The following is a 16,978-nucleotide window of genomic DNA, read 5'->3' on the forward strand; positions in this document are numbered from 1 at the left end:
TCATAGATTTCGTCCGTAGATAGGCTACGGAATCGTCCATCCTTATGTAGAAGGCCAAAAATTCTTCGGAGGATCTTCTCTCGAACGCGACCAGGAGATCGCAATTTTTCTTGCTTAAAACCCAACTCTCCGAGGAAAACATGGGGACTAGCAAGATCATTGCCATGAACAGTAAGACCGTTGACATTATGGTGAGACGTTTGAAGCCGAAAAGTTTTTGTAGGCTGATTTCATCATCGTAGCTGTTATCGGTTCTGGTTGTTCAGTAGCTCATCAAACTACTCAATGCACCGCTCTAATATGCCCATTTTGTCGGAAATCAGATTTCCCTCTTTGTCTCGGCAGGATGAGCAACGAGGTGTATAAGGCTTCATCCTGCTGACTTGTTAGTAAAACTTGGACGCCTAGTGCGGTTGCTCCCTGTACTTTTCTAGTTCACATACTTGTTGGTTCTCCCAGGATTCCCTTTTCCGTCTGTGAAGTCGCTTCTCCGCTCGACGGAGTTCGTGATAAGTCTCTGTGTATGCCCGCGTTCTTTGAGAATGCAACATTACTCGGTATGCAGCATTCTTCCGTTCCGTAGCTAGCTTACATTCATCGTCAAACCAGCCGTTCCAAGTATCTTTGTAGCCATATCAATGATAACATTCCTTAGATGATTGTAGGGATAATTTTTTGATGGTTCAACTCCAGGATATCTGTTGACTGCAGTTATTGCGGCATCCGTTTCCCTCTTATAGTTGTTGCGGAGGACTGTGTTGTGGATGGCTTCAATATTCACTCTCACCTGATTGTCAGAGGGGATTGTAGGTGGTGTTTTAATTCGAGCTCGGAGCACCATGCCAACAAGATAGTGGTCCGCGCCTATATTGGCCCACCTATATGTTCTGACATTCATCACGACTGAGAGGTGCCAGCGGTCAATCGACACGTGGTCAATTTAGTTGAAAGTGGTCCCGCCTGGAGAGGCCGACGTATGTTTGTGAATCGCTTTCCGCGCAAACCAGATACTTATAACAACCATTTCGTGCGATACTGCTAACTGGATAATGCACAGTTCGTAATCATTGGTATCCCTATGTAAGCTATGGGAGCCAACGTATCGCCTGAATACGGGCTCCTTCCCAACTTGACTGTTAAAATCACCAAGTATATTTTTGATATCATACTTGGGACAGGCTTTGAGGGTTCGTTCCGCAGTCTCCTCTGTAGGGGCGTGAACGTTTATGAGGCTTATATTTCTAAACTTGCCTTGCAAACGCAGAGTGCATAGCCTTTAGCTTATATTTTCAAAGCCGATAATAGCAGGTTTCATTTTTTCGCTGACCCTACTCCGGGCACATGGTTTACTGCATGGCCACCATAATATATGGTGTAGTGGCTCTTCTCCAGGAAACCGGTCCCTGAACATCGCATCTCTTGCAACGCTGTTACATCAGCCTTATATTGGGACAGGGTATCGGCTAGCTGCTCAGCAGCATTCGGTCTGTACAGGGAGCGCACGTTCCATGGGGAAATGCACAAATCGTTAATCCGTTTTCGTTGCCGGGTTCGTCGTTGTAAGATCCATCTTGTCCGAGGCTCCTTTCGTGACTTTGTAACGTTGGTTTTCGATGTATGGTTGTCAGCTATACTCAACCCCCAACCTGGAGGACCAGTTGATACAATTTATCCCGTTTTTAGGCGCGGGGGACTCGCCTTCATCCTTCTCCGTCTGCAGTTTTTCATGAAGAAAGAACTCCCAGCGATCACCACGTAGAGGTGGAGATAGGGTTTGGTAGTAGAGTTGTTGGTTCAACAGGCGTTTCCCAGGTTTTATGCTGCATCGTGGGTACCAATCCCCGTTTCGCTCTGGGACCTATACTACCCTTGACCGCTGTTTCTGCGAATGGGTCACTTCACTTCACACATCACTTGCTACCTCTAGCACTCATAGGCTTTCCAACAAACTAAGACTGGCTTCGAAAAGTAGTTATCGAGACCTCAACTCAACGTAAAAAGATGTAACTTACTGCATGGATGGGCATTCATAGTTTCCAAAACGTTTTTGGGAAAAGTGCGTATGACAGACAGACAGTGAATCGATCTTAATAAGGTTTTGTTTTATATAAAAAAAATTAAAAAGGGACTAACAGTTCACTAATTGGAAATCATTTCTGTTGTATATAGTTTTGTCGTATGTAATACTATACAGTGATGAAAAAAAAAACGTGCTCAAAGGTTTTGAGGATGTTTTCTTTAAAAACGAATATATTATTAATCTTTGTGTTATCTGTTATATATGATTTTACAGCATATCTTATATAGAATTGTGTAATTTGAATTTTTGAGAAAAGTCATAATGTAACCACTTTCAGTATCATATTTTTGAGCGAAAAAAAGCGTGTTCATAACCATTTTTCCAACTTTAATCCTAGTCAGAGAAAAATTGTCAAGGAATTCTGCACCTCGCAGTCTGATTCCGTAAAATGGACCCCGTTGAAAGAAAGAAGGGTAACGGGTATCCGAGAAAATCAACTAAGTAGCAGGACCGTCTGCTTCTCCGTATTGTGTGAAAAGATCCGTTTAAAATGGTGTCATGTTACAGATTAGGTAGACAACTTGTGCAAGTTGGAGAATGAAACTTGTTTTTCATGTCTTACTTATGTTGCACTATATTTTCATACGTCTAGGGATGCAAAATTGATTGCTATTCGACCGACTCGAAAGCCATTGTCGTCGGAAAAAACTGTTAGGCAAGATTGCTATTCGCGAAAGAGAACGTTGAATGCAGTATCAAAGGCTGGACCCCAGGGCGAAACGTGGATTGGTACCCACGATGGAGCATAACACCTGGGAAACGGCTGCTGAACCAACACTAACAACTCTACTACCAAACCCTATCTCCACCTCTACTTGGTGGTCAGTGGGAGTTCTTTCTTTATAAAAAACTGCAGACGGAGAAGGATGAAAGCGAGTCTCCCGCGTTTAAAAACGGGACAAAAATGTACGAACTAGGCCTCCAGGTTGAGGGTTGGGTAGAGCTGACAACCCTACACGGAAATCTTATAATTTAGCTGATGAAACTTTATGCTCATTTGAACATATTGGATTCGTCATGTCCGACTACATGTTGGAAAACGTTAGGACGTCAAATACCTACTGCCCGCAGTTGCACATAGAGGCGGATCTACACTATATTACGGTCTTGTTTTTCTCGTGGAATAGTTGGCCCAATATTTAAGTTAATTCGTGAGTGTAATGCCAGCAGCGAAACACTATAATTTGCTATTGGATTCTATTCTACCTTATTCTCACGACACACTTGGCACCGATAGGGTTTGTATACACGTCGAAAATCTGAAACTTTCAGCGCAGATGCGAAGAGCTGGCTGGACGACAACCATGTAAAGGTCCTTTTATGGCTTACACAAACCCCTCACGTAAACTCAACCGAACATCTCTAGGCAATCATTGATAAAAAGATCAGGGAGCACTATTTCACAAAGACACGTCAATCCGTCATTGCCATGAATGACGCCATAATTTTATCATGTGATGCCGTCGATTTTCCGACCCAGACAGGATTATCCATTCATTCATAAGGCTCACTAATGCAGTTGATTAGTTTCGGAAAAATTTACAACGCAAGGTTAAAAAATGTTATGTTGAGAAAAACGCGAAAAAGCTTTGATAATTGTTACTTACACTTAGTTGGCACCTATAGAAAATTTAAATTTTGTCTAATTTGGCCCTAAAGTAAAAGACGTCTCGTTTTTTTGAGGAGTCAAAGCTAAATAGCTCGTATGAGAAGAAGGCGACAATAGGTTTTTCAGTTAATACAGATTAGGTCTGGTTAAGATTATCTCGGACCCTACGAATCCATTGCATCGTCAAAGTGATAGTGGGTATTTATGTGTCTGTCCAATACCTTTTATAGCGAAATCCTACAGTTCCTACAGATCGAAATGACTGACCAAGCCTATATGGAGGTCGCTTTCGATAGCAGCCCCCAGGTCTTTACACTGCAATTGTCTCCTGGCTCCACTTGGTGGTTGCTTCTCCTTTCGGAACATTTCCAACTCTAAAAGTTAGCTAAATGCTAGAGGGTTAAGTAAAGCAGTCAGTCTACTCACAGCTCTCACTTTGTGAACACTACAATGAGAAGCAGGATCGGTCATCATCATCATCAACGGAGGAAGGAGCTCCTGACACCCCGCTTTTGCGCCGAGGTTCACCAATTCTATATATCAAAAACTATCTGGCGTTTTGACCTACGCCATCGCTGCATCTCAGGCAGAGTCCGCCACGTCTTCTTTTTCTACCATAGAGCCCTTATAGACTTTCCGGGCTAGATAATCCTCATCCATACCGATTAGGTGACCTGCCCACCGTAACCTATTGAGCCGCATTTTATCCACAACCAGACAGTCGTGGTATCGCTCATAAATTTCCTCATGTAGGGGGCCAAAATTCTTCTTTCGAACGCGCGAGGAATACATAAGAACCGGCAAGTTCATTGTCTTGTACTAGCCACCATGACCGTCAGGTTGTGGATAAAATCCGCCACAATAGGCTACGGTGGGCGGGTCACACACACATGGATGTAGATGATCCAGCTCGAAAAATCTTTAAGGTCAACATCTATGGTAGAAAAAGAAGACGAGGCAGATCCTGCCTGAGATGGAATGATGGCGTAGGCCAGTACGCCAGACTGCTTTTCGGGATATCGAATTAGTGGACTCCGGCGCAAAACCGGGATATCTGGAGTTCCTTATTAAGGCTGGCCTAGACCGGATACCGGTTGTTGCTCTAATATATAACATTGTACTGAGAGGTTTGGTGGAAATTCTACTATTATTAACAAAGTTATAGTAGTTGCCTGTTTGGCATCAAATTACTAATTTCAGCATCACATCGAATTGAATAACGGGTATATTGAAGGCCAGACCTTGTTCTGCCTGTTTATATTTGCAAAAACTGCATTATTTCTTCTGGAAAGTGAAACAATCTTTAAATGTCATTTGAATGCATGCATTTTGTTTCCAAATATGCTATGAAACTGTTTGGATTCTTGAGTAGGTCCAGTAATATGAGTTAGAAGTGGCTCTGGCGGCTCAGTCATTGATGGCAAATTGACCTCGCCAGGGGAACGACACTTACCAGGCATTTTTTACTGAAACCTTAAAGGCCGAAAATACACGGACAATATAGCCATTAGTTCCGTGAGGACATTTTGGTACATTTTGTAATTCTAGACTTCATTGTAATAGAATCCCCGCGTTAGAAAATGAATACATGTTTTTTTTTACCCCGAAATAATAATTTCACCTACCCAATTTTCAAATCCGTTAAAAAAAACCATTCGAAACGCTCGTTTATTAAAAATAATGGTTTGAAAAATGAATTCTCACACGGCGTTGACGTCGTCAAGCGAGCAATCTTATCTACGTGAAGGCATCCTTAATTAAACAAACAACTTAATAAATTCTTTTGTTAGAAATATATCTTAATATTTGAAGATAGCTTTGGTTTTGTTGAAAATCATCGCGCGGGCATATGTAAAACGTAAGGAAATACATGTTTCGAATATGGGCCACTTCGTAAACCTCAACCTTCGATATTTCGGAAACGAAAAAAGATTTCGAATTTTTTTCTTGTGTATTTTAGTTTTATTTTGGGCCGTTGTACCAGAATCCGTAATCAAATCGCGGGGCCACGGAAAGCGAATTCCCCCCTAAAATTGCATCATCGTATGCTCATTATGTAGTGCCTAATTTTAAAGGTCTTTTTGGCAGCTCTCAAAAATTGTTTGAGTTACCCAATAATACGAATGCATGTAAACAAAATAGACGATGGTTGAGAAAAAAAACAATATTTTTTGGCAAGTTATGTAAGTAAATGTAAATAATACATTTCTTGAAGAAATATGCAGTAGAAAGCCTTCAATTGTACACAAAAGCATAAGAACAGCACGCTCAATCGAAAACACAAACTCACGAATGGTTCCAGTGGTTCCAAAGTGGAGATTTTGACATCAATGACAAAGAGCGCCTCGGACAACGAAAAAAGTTTAAAGATGCCGAATTAGAGGAAGTGCTAAAAGAAAATTCCTGTGAAACTCATGAAGAGCTCACAGAATTACTGGCGATTGACCGAACCATCATTTCAAAGCATTTACATGAACTTTGGATGGTCGAAAAAGAAGGGGTACTGGATGATCTGAAACCGAGAGACGTGACGTTTTTGCATGTGTAAGCAGCTGCTTGCCCAGGAACAACGAAACGGTTTCTTGCGACATATGGTGACTGCTATCGGAAAATGGATGTTATACAATAAACGTAGAAAGTCGTGGGCAAAGCCTGGCGAAACACTGACTTCCACTCCAAGGTCGAATATTCACGCATCCAAGCTCACACTTTGCAAACGGTAGATCAACTGGTCGTAATTTAATATGAACTGCTAAAACCGGAAAAGAAGGTCTCAGCTGATCGACACAAATTTCAATCGAATTGTTTGAGCCAAGCATTGAAGAAAAGTCGGCCGCAATTTTAAGGACATGGTAAATTCATTCTTCAACATGACAATGCTCAGCCACATGTGGTGAAACCGGTGAAAACATACTTAGGAACGTGAAAGATGGGCAGAAGTTGTTGCCAATAATTTGAATGAAATTATTTTAATAGTCTCTTTACAATAAAGCATCGAAATTTGTCAAAAAATTCCGGTTTTTAATTCACACACCTAATATATACAATAACTCGTAGTTCGTAGTATATGCGAATTCTGTTCACTTCAATGTGATACTAGTATTCTAGTACGCGAAAGTGGCTTCGACATATACTATCACTTCGCTAATAATAATGGGGTTTTCGTTAAACTTTTCAGCATCGTACTTTGTACCATAGCCTATATTATTGTTTTTGTGCTTCTAAGAGAGGCTTAACTGGGTTTCCCTGTAAATTTTCAACATACCTGTTCTATATAAAAACACTATTGCATTTTTTTAAGTTTTTTAAAGATTTCCCGACTACACACCGACACCGACAGCAAGCTCCTGCTCTCCCTCCTTTGCAAAGAAGGCCAGAACTAAGATATTCTTCGGAAAGAGTAGTTTAAGACTTTTTACATTGATTATTGTTATATTGAAGGAAAAGGATGCTCACACCCCCTCTTTGTAACTTGAGCGAATGAATTCGGGTTCAGCCAGTGAAGATTGAAATTGAAAATGTGAATAAATTTTTATTTACAAAAATATGCTAATAAGATTTAAATGCATTGATTCGTTGCTGCTAATTTTTATGATCCATAAAAGCTGCCGGGAATTCCATACATACACGTTATTATGGTTTTCCTCCAAGGACATCTATGCCTCCACATTTCCTTCCTAATAAAGTGAACTAAACGAGTTGTGATGAGTGTGTTCATCCTAAATCTCCACTCTTACCGTAGATACACAGATTTTCGCTGAAATCTCAACAAAAGCCGTACTTGATTGGAGTCGCCCGTTGGCTAAGTGTTAGCACTTTCCAAAATTACGAAATACCCATAGACCGACGCATTTATGCAGAACAGGCATCACCAGTGCATTGAAATTTGTACTCATTACGACACATTGTAACTAAATGAAGGACGAGTGGCTAACAGAAATCTTCAGTAAAGAGAGTTTGTCTAATTCCGACCGGACATATGTATGTACATAAATGCATAAGCACCTCGCGTTGAAATATTCTCTCGTACCTCAGAATCTGCTCCAACAACTTCATAATGGTCTATGATGTCCATTTGGTTTAGATATGCGTACGTCAAAGTTGTCAAGTTGAGGCATATATGTATGTAGTACGTACAAACTCATAATGATGCGGCTTTCACAATTTTAGACACTGGAACCTGATCGACAGCAGCAGGGCAAGGCAGTATGAGGGCGAGATTTTGAGAGCACATTTTTGAATATATGTAAGGGTGAATGTGGGATTATTTGTAAACGAAATATCTAAAAACTGTGAATATGGAAAAATGTTTATCTTCATATGCATTCAGTCAATCAAATATTATAAATAATCATAAAATTACAATTAACATTCAATGAAATAGTTCAGGAGTTCTGCTATGTAAGGAGATAAAACTGTCAAGGGCGATTTATCCAAGTAAGGTGAAAATCACAGCATAGGGCTCTATAATAATCCAATTAACAGAACTGCTAGGTCTTCTGTTGCCATCTCTCAGGATATAAAAACGGTCCACTGAACTGAAATTGAATTATTTATTGTACTATAATTTTTGCAACACCTGCAACGCTATCACAGACATCTCGTTCTATGGTACTTAGTGTTTTACAATTACGTCAGAAACAAAAAAAAAACAACAAAATATTCCCAAACGGTCTTCCATTTAACTTAAGTTCTAATCACCTCTAGCAACAATAAACTTCGGTGATAAATTTTTATGTACTACAAACTCCAGTGTTGTCCCCTGTATTATAATCTTATCTGCTGCTCTGATGAACTTAAGGTAGCTTCCGAAATGGAGTTATCTATTTTCAATTTTATTTGAATAGATATTCTGATGGGAAGTGCTTTAAAGCCTAGATGTAGCGTAATAATCATGTCTTTTATCGAATTTTTCGAATAGTTTTTAAGAGTGAGTTATATCTCATTATAAGTCCGTCCGCGTGCTTTCGAACCTACCAGTCAGATTGAGAATCTTAAATTTATTGATATTTATCTTCAGCTATCAGCTCCTCAAGCAAGCTTCTATTGCAAAGGTTACTACAGATATACAACCTGTTGGAAACTTTCTTAAAAGGGCAGTTGGAAGGGGATGTAAATGTGGAGTTTAAATCCGCACAGTTCAAATAATGTTGAGGTGGTAAATACAGGAGTACTCTCTACACTTGTGAATAGAGGATAACGCAACAGGCAAGCGAATATAAGCGACCATCTAATAAGGGTTTTTTTGTGGCCGAATTTTAATGAGGTATGGACATTAATTCTTGCAAAAAAGAGCACAATTTTGTAATTTTTTCTTTGGCGACACAGTTAAAATCTATTTTGTTTACATCAATGCTACATTGAGGTCTGGGATTCGGAGAATACTATGTAGAATTTTCATGAAGAAATATTAAAAAATAAGGCAATAGAAATTATTCTAAAGCGTTTCGGGAAAAAGTAGAACTGCGGTGCCCTTCATTGGACCATCTCAAATCAAAAAAGCAAAGATCTTTCGTTAGATAATCTGTTTCCACAGCTAACGCTGGGAGGGTTTGTCGATCACAAGGAACACCAATTGTGGAACGCCACTTCATCCAGATAATGCTAATGCGTAAAGAAATGTCATAACGCAGTTCTCCATTGGCTGATAGGATTGGCCCGAGATATTTGAATTGCTCAGGTCTGGGCAGGTTACTGCAATGGAGGGAATGGGTTATTCGACAGAAATTCAGTTTTAGCCACTTTCCATTTGAGATCGTGTTGTATGAGGCGATCATTCCATTTTTGAAGAAGTTGATCGAAATTGGTTTTGCTATTAGACGCTAGGAAAACATTATCTGCATAAAGCAAACGTTAGATGTTGGATGTCCCGTATAACAATGTCCACAACCAGAACAAAGAGGAGTGGTGAAAGGGCACTTCTTTGATGAAAGTCGATAAAGACACCAAGTGGTTTTGATATACTCGCTACAATTCTCACTTTTGCTATTCGGATCATGGTAAAACAATTTAACCGAGTGCAACAATACTTCTGGTACTAGGTATTGCCACGGAACATATCAGATGAGCTCGTGTGGTACACGCTCCAGTATACGAACATGATTCATTGCACGAGAAATTTTACCTAGAAATGGTTGAATTGTTGCTGCGACAGCCAGACAGCCAGAAACCCACTGGAAGACTAAGGCGCACCGGTATTAAGAATAGGTATTATCTTCAAACTATTGAGAAACTGATTGGAAGAAAGGTCAAACAACACGATAAGCATGCCTATACAACACTATTTTCGCAGCAGTAATTAGCTGCAGAACCCCCCTTAAGTTCATCCTTCCACCAAGAAATTTTGCAGCAATGTAGGCTATAATATAGAGCTTGATCTTACCAACAAAGTTATAATAGGTCAAAGTTGTCACTTCTTTGGAAATTCAAGATTTTGAATACCAATATCACCCGAAAGTGAATATTCTCATATAATATATACGTATATAATGTGCTACGTACTAATGAGACAAACTCACATTCAAATGTCTTTATGAAAGTAATACACAAAAATTTTCTTACCTGAAGCGCCGAGCTTCTGGTTTCCCGACTTGGTTTCTCTGTGCGGAAACTTGGATGGAGAGTAAATTCATGGGTGATTTCCCTGAACAGTGGTGCATTGAGACGTCAACGCCCTCACAAAATAAATTGATTTCGCTGCAGCGGAATTTGAGAAAATTGTGAGGTGATTAGTGCGTCTAGGAGTGCTATGTAGGTTATTGGTATCATTATTATACACGGACAATATAAATATCTACTGCAATTGTTTGAATATAGTGAATTCCCGCCAACAGCTAACTATTTATGTTTGTGTCATTACTTTGATCGATCAGATAACAATTACTGTTAAAAATCTTCTTATTGCTGGTCCATAAAATGAAATATCAGGAGAATTTCATTATATCACTTGTAAATCGTGAAGGCCCCTGTATTAAAATGATTTTGTAGATACTAGGACGAATGTTAAAATTGATACAATTGTGGAACACATATACAAATTATTTCAATTGCTGCTGACTGTCTACATTATACATGTATACATTTTGTCGTAGAGTCGCCGGCCTTCATTCGCAAAGATGTCTATGGGGAGTATCCCTGCTAGTACATATGCTGCTTCTCCTGATGTTGTCCGATACGCACTGCATACCCGGAACGCACTTAGTCGATACGCCATTCCCAATTTTCGGCAGTTCACTGTGTTATCCAGAACAGTTGCCCAAACTGGATCTGCGTAGAGCAGCACGAAACTGTCTACCCTAGAAAGCAGAAGACATCGACTTTGTCTTGGCCCACGAATGTTCCGTAGTATCCTCGAGATCGTTACAGCGATGGAAGACGCTTTAGTTGCGGCGTACTCAATATGTCTTTTGAAGTTGAGTCTTCTGTCAATAATTACTCCCCAGTATTTGAGCGATCTCCGATATGGCTTCATTTGCATAGATCTCGATCTCGTCTTAGTGTTTTGCAACCACTGTTATTCCGATATCATCGGCGAAGCCAATAGTTATCACGTTGTCCAGAAGGCGTAGCGTCAACACTCCATCATTCATAACTAGCCACAGCAAGGGACCCTGTCTGTCTGTCTGTCTGTCACATGCACTTTTTTCAGAAACGGCTATACCGATTCACACGAAATTTGATGAGAAGGTGGGAACTGTGAACGCCCAGACATGCAGTGAGTGACATCCTTCTAAGTTGAGATTTAAGGGGGGTCCCCATATATGTAAAAGGGAGATGTAACATTCGTTTTCACCTAATATAGTACTTTATTAGTACTTTTCGAAGCCGGTCTTAATTTTGAGATTTGTTAAAAAGGCGGGGAGTGGGAGGGGTGGAAAGTGACGATTTGTTTAACGGACCCATTCTCAGAAATCCATCGGACCCATCCGAGAAATCTGAAAACAATCATGAAGCTGCCTCTATAAGGTGCCCAGGCCTCAAAATAGTCTCCACATCGATATCTGTTCAAATTAAGCTAATAATAGTACATTTCCATATTTTTAGGAAAATTGAGTAAAATTCCCCTTAAGTTTATCCCAGAGTTATAAAAGTTGGTAGTGGTATAAAATATAATATGCAGCATATTATCCTCAAGTTTGCTCAAAATCATACCATCAGTAACAAAGTTACAGTAGCTCAAAGTTGACTTTACTGTGTAAATTTGCACCCAAAATACTAAATCTGACATGCTAAATGCATATACATAACGTGGTACGTACAAATGGGATAGTTCTACACTCAAATATACTCACAGAAAAAGGAAACAAAACCTTTCATACCTGAAGCGCTCAGCTTCCGATTTCTCGACTTGTTATTTTTTTATAGTGTTTGGATTATTTATTCTTTTATTATAATGCCTTCATTTTAATTAAATTTATTTTCTATTTGTTTGAAATTTTTATTAAGATCTAGTTTTTATTTCTATGTTTATATATATTTTATCGGCCGCTGCATGAAGCTTATATTTTCTCTTTTTCTGATTGAATTAAAAGCAATCTCTCTTTGATTTTCGGCCTTCCTCTCCTCTTTCCATCGTAACCCGCAAATCCCACGCTAATAAGGGGCGTCCTTCAATATGGAGGGAAGCTCAAAGGCCGATCCTCATCGCACATTTGAGGCAGGAAAAGCATCGATTGAAGATGTGATACGTCGTGAATCTTCCCTCTCGATCGCGGCACTCGGGTCCGGAGTTTTATAGCTCCGCGCCATAAGTCGGGCCGTTATTTTTTTATTTTTGCTTTTCAATTTAGCTCGCTTGTTGATTCATTCGATAGGTGCACACGAAGGCAGTTGAAAAATTAAATTACTAGCAACAATTACCAAAAAATACAGCTGACATTCTAAGTATTCCCAAATTAAAATCATCGTAACCTTAAACAAGAATAACTCGGAAGCAATCTTAATAATAAAACCAGAAAATTTATTTAAAACAATTCAAACCAAAGTAGACTACATTGTCGTGGTTAAGTGTAAGAGCGAATATGGGAAAATCGTAAGTTCACTAAAAATAGCAGGGAGTTTTCGTTATCGGAATAGTCACAGTTGAATCGAATCGTGAATCATATTATCAAAACCGATGAAAGGAATTATTTAAAACCAACCTACAAAGTCCTACATTCTGCCAAACTGATTGACAGGTGAAAGGTATAAATATTTTTTTGCGAAATGTCCCTCTCGATTTATTACAAAAGGTGCCACTTAATATTAGGAGTAAGATATGGTCTCACCAGGATGGGATGCTCCCACTTTATTTCAGATGCATTACATCCTTTCTTTTCCCAAAAATATTGCTAATGGTGGAAAGACTGTTATAGGCCGATACAATATCCTGGAGAAATGTACGACTTAATTATACTGGATCACCTTCTGTGAAGATATTTGATAGAAATGGTTTATAGTAACACCATAAGGTCTTAGAAGAAGTGCTTCCTAAAATAAGTTATGCTGCTGCAAAGATGTCAACCAGAATATTATTTCAATAAACAACTTTCTCATTGTTTAACACTGGAGGGTGGTTCCGGGTTTCCGTTATATCCTTTTAAAATCAATTCCTTTGTTGTTTTGCGAAATTCAATGTTTTTTTCATTATTATGGTAACCGACAATAATTGTGTAATCGGGATGATAAAACGGAAATTCATTTCATATTCCGTATGTTAAAATTCGAGGAAATTTTGGTTGAACAGAAAATTTTGAGGGAAAAAAATATACTTTTTCTGCATATGGAAAGTTCTTGCTTCTACACAACTTACTCTATTATGTATGATGCTCTCGCTATGATGCGCTTTGAGTTATTATGATTTGAGTTATGTAAAGGCTGCGATTTTTTTTTTTTGAAATTGAAATACCTGTTGATAATAAGAGGGTAAGAAAACAATAAAAATTACTGAATATTTTTGCTTATAATTGCATGAGGAATCGCCTGGCATACAGTTTGTCCGGTGTGTATCGCAGCAGTAGTTCAGCAATTCTTGTCAAACCCGGCTTGATTCACGGTTATTTGAACGATGACGCGAATACGGTACATTCTGCTGGACTAGCTTTCTCTTTCCATATTGGAACTGTGATACTTTCTTGCCAGTCAGATGGTGTTCTATCTTCCTCAATAACCCGATTGAAGAATTCACTAAGCGATAGTATCGGGTCCGAGCTTTTCCTTTCCTTCATTCATTTGAATACCGTTATTCCAAACCCAAGTATCTCGGTTGGTGAACCATTTGTCTTACTTGGTGACCCCGAGAGTTGTATAGGACGCTTTGTGAATAGTGTCTTTAACTTGGTTCCACGATTCTTTCACACTCATAATAATTGGTAATCGCGGAAGCTATATCACTTTTTCTTTCTTCTTGCGAAATCGTTACCATTTAATGCGCGGCGGGCCATTGCATTCCTCACGCGGTTTTATAGGTGGTTTGATTCGCAAGATGGCAATCAATAGCCGATTCTAGGTGTGATGGTCTCATAGGGAACACTTCGCAATCAGTGACGATGATAACCATGAACCATTCCGAGAAGAACTAGTAAAATCATTATTTCTAATTTCGTAATTTTTATATATTTAAAAACGGTCATTCTAATAAAAAGACATGCTGGAAGCTTTGTAAATTTCGATATCTAAACTTGTAAAATAAGTTTTGACTCTAAAGCTGATAGAAAAGCAAGAATCGGTACAAATGCAAATACAAATTTCTTTGTTTCCAGCAAAAGCACAATTTACATATTATCATACGAAAGGAGATTTTTAAGTTTTCTCGAATCGTTTGTTCCTTATTGTCAATTTCAATTCATAATGAACTTTTGGGTTGCGGCCATATATGAAATTAGTCGCCGTTCTCCTGAGATTAAAGTCAGCAGTTGTTCTGCACTGCAGGGCACCCTGATATCCGTAGTCTGCATGCACGTAGCCACATTCTTGTGATTTCTCATCCTGCATGCAAATTTCCTAGTCCTAGTCGAATGCAGATACCGAATCACAAGCGAGCACAAACTTCACAATACCTTGCCAGGTCCTTGCTTAAATGGAGAGTCCTCGGATAGTAGTAAACAGCTTTTGATTTATGGTTTCCAGTTCATCCTGTCATCCAAGTGCCGAATCAATTAGTTGGAGCGCCGCTTGGCACTGATGTCCAGATCGAATGTCACGTCGAAGCCTACCCAAAATCAATTAACTACTGGATTAAGGACACGGGTGAGTAAATCATCATTTATTTCTCTGCAACTGCTATGTGCAACCCTGGAACCCTGCAACGGTGCAACTTGCACACTTTCTGTACTGGCGCATCAGATTTAAAATCAGTACACACGCTCCGGGTGTACTTGAATACATGTGTAGTACTGACTAAATTTGGGAACGTGTGAGAGAAGAACGATTGGTAACAGCTGTGTGAGTGAATATTTGTGATTAGACTGCATAGCAGAGTTTCATTCCCGTAGAATATTGTCAATATATAACAAATGTCACCGGCCTGACAAACCTATTTAATACTTCATATTTGAATCCCTTAATGGCAAATGTCCTAAACCTTTTCGAACAATTTCAATATGCATGAATCGAAAATATTTTTTCTCATTCATTATTCCTACAAGGTCATAGGAATAACTTCTTCGATAATGGAATTTATAATATTATGTATGTTTTCAGAGCCATCAAAAAGGAGGGACTCGACTAGAGTCTGAAGATATCTTCTAGCGTCCAAGATCGAACGATAATATGCTCACCATACATTTTGAGGAGCACAATCGTCTTTCTTACAAATAGCCCGAAAGCTCTAACAAAGTACTGAAATACAATCGATTTTTTATTGCAAATTAAAATATTAGAATCATTGCCAAATTAATAGGCATATTCACAAAATATGAGTAATACAACAAAAAAATTAGTACAAGTTAGCTTGTTTGATCAGCTTCCTTAATCAAAAAAAAATGTAGAGATTGCATTACAACTTTTATTTTGAAAAATTCATAAGGTAGCTTTCTACTTGGCGAAATACACAATTGGACATAAGGTGCTCTAATATTTGTCAATCGTCAAAATCATCCATCTAAATTTTGTCAAAATTTTAAATGGTTGGGACAAAAACTTTTCGCCCAGAAAATTAAACCTAAAAGTGGCATACCACGTTTCGCTCATTCTTCTGCTGGTCAGCAATATAGTACAGAAATCTAAGGATCAATATAGTATATGTTAACGTGGTTTAAGATTAAAGGGCGAGGTACCTTTGTTGCCATGAGGCAGCATACTCCTATTATTCTTGTTACCTCTCTTAGCGTTCGTCATTAGAAATATCTCTGTTTATTCCGTTTTGTCTACTTCACATTTTGTATTAATATAAATTTTTCAGATGGCTAGTAGTTTGTCGACGAAGAATTTGTGACAGAGCTATTTCTTGTCACAGACTTTCATTTGAATATCGTCGTTACAAAGCCAAGGTACTGAACCTACCGAGCTTACTGACTTCGAAGGTTGCATAGGCGCTATTAATGGTTGACAGACGCGTAGGTGGAACTATTCTGTCTCCTTGCGGGATTGCCACAGGGAGACAGTGAACTCTTCATGACTACAACTGCAACTGCGGGGGTACGATGTTTTCGTGCCACACAACTTTATTGTCATAGGCGGTTAGAAAATGGTGTCGTCTTATAGGAATATATATAGTTTTTCTGCGTTTTACTGTTTCTACTGTAACGTGTATAGAGGTGAGACAATTTAGTAGACTATACATTAGCAAGTGCAAGATCGTAAGTGACGGCAAAGAGACAATAAGGTTACCACCATCATTGCTTTTCTGCCGACATGGCAAATGCGATTACCCATATATTACATAATGATACACAGTCTCCATATTGCGTCGTGCAGTTATCTTAAACCATAGTGATCTTTCTTAATCGATCATTGAATCGCTCCATCGTTATCATTATCATCATTAACGGCGCAACAACCGGTATCTGATCTAGGCCTGCCTTAATAAGGAACTCCAGACATCCCGGTTTTGCGCCGAGGTCCACCAATTCGATATCCATAAAAGTTGTCTGGCGTCCTGACCTATGCCATCACTTCATCTCAAGCAGGGTCCGCCTCGTCTTCTTTTTCTACCATAGATATTGCCCTTATAGACTTTCTGGGCTGAATCATCCTCATCAATACGGATTAAGTGGCCCGCCCACGGTAAGCTATTGAGCCGGATTTTATCCACAACTGGACGGTCATGGTATCGCTCATAGATTTCGTCGTTATGTAAGCTATGGAATCAT

At 39.1% G+C, this 16,978-nt stretch overlaps 1 protein-coding gene across 1 annotated transcript in view; it reads left to right on the forward strand.

Moving 5' to 3' along the window:
* The window catches only part of LOC119657695 (lachesin), a 173,707-nt gene that overhangs the window by 135,409 nt on the left and 21,320 nt on the right, over positions 1-16,978 (forward strand). The window contains exon 7 of the mRNA XM_038064728.1: positions 14,796-14,915. Coding sequence (XP_037920656.1) covers positions 14,796-14,915 — 120 coding nt within the window. The remainder of the gene's footprint in view (positions 1-14,795; positions 14,916-16,978) is intronic.

Source organism: Hermetia illucens, chromosome 5, assembly GCF_905115235.1.
Source record: "Hermetia illucens chromosome 5, iHerIll2.2.curated.20191125, whole genome shotgun sequence".
In the NCBI taxonomy this organism is placed as follows: Eukaryota; Metazoa; Arthropoda; class Insecta; order Diptera; family Stratiomyidae; genus Hermetia; species Hermetia illucens.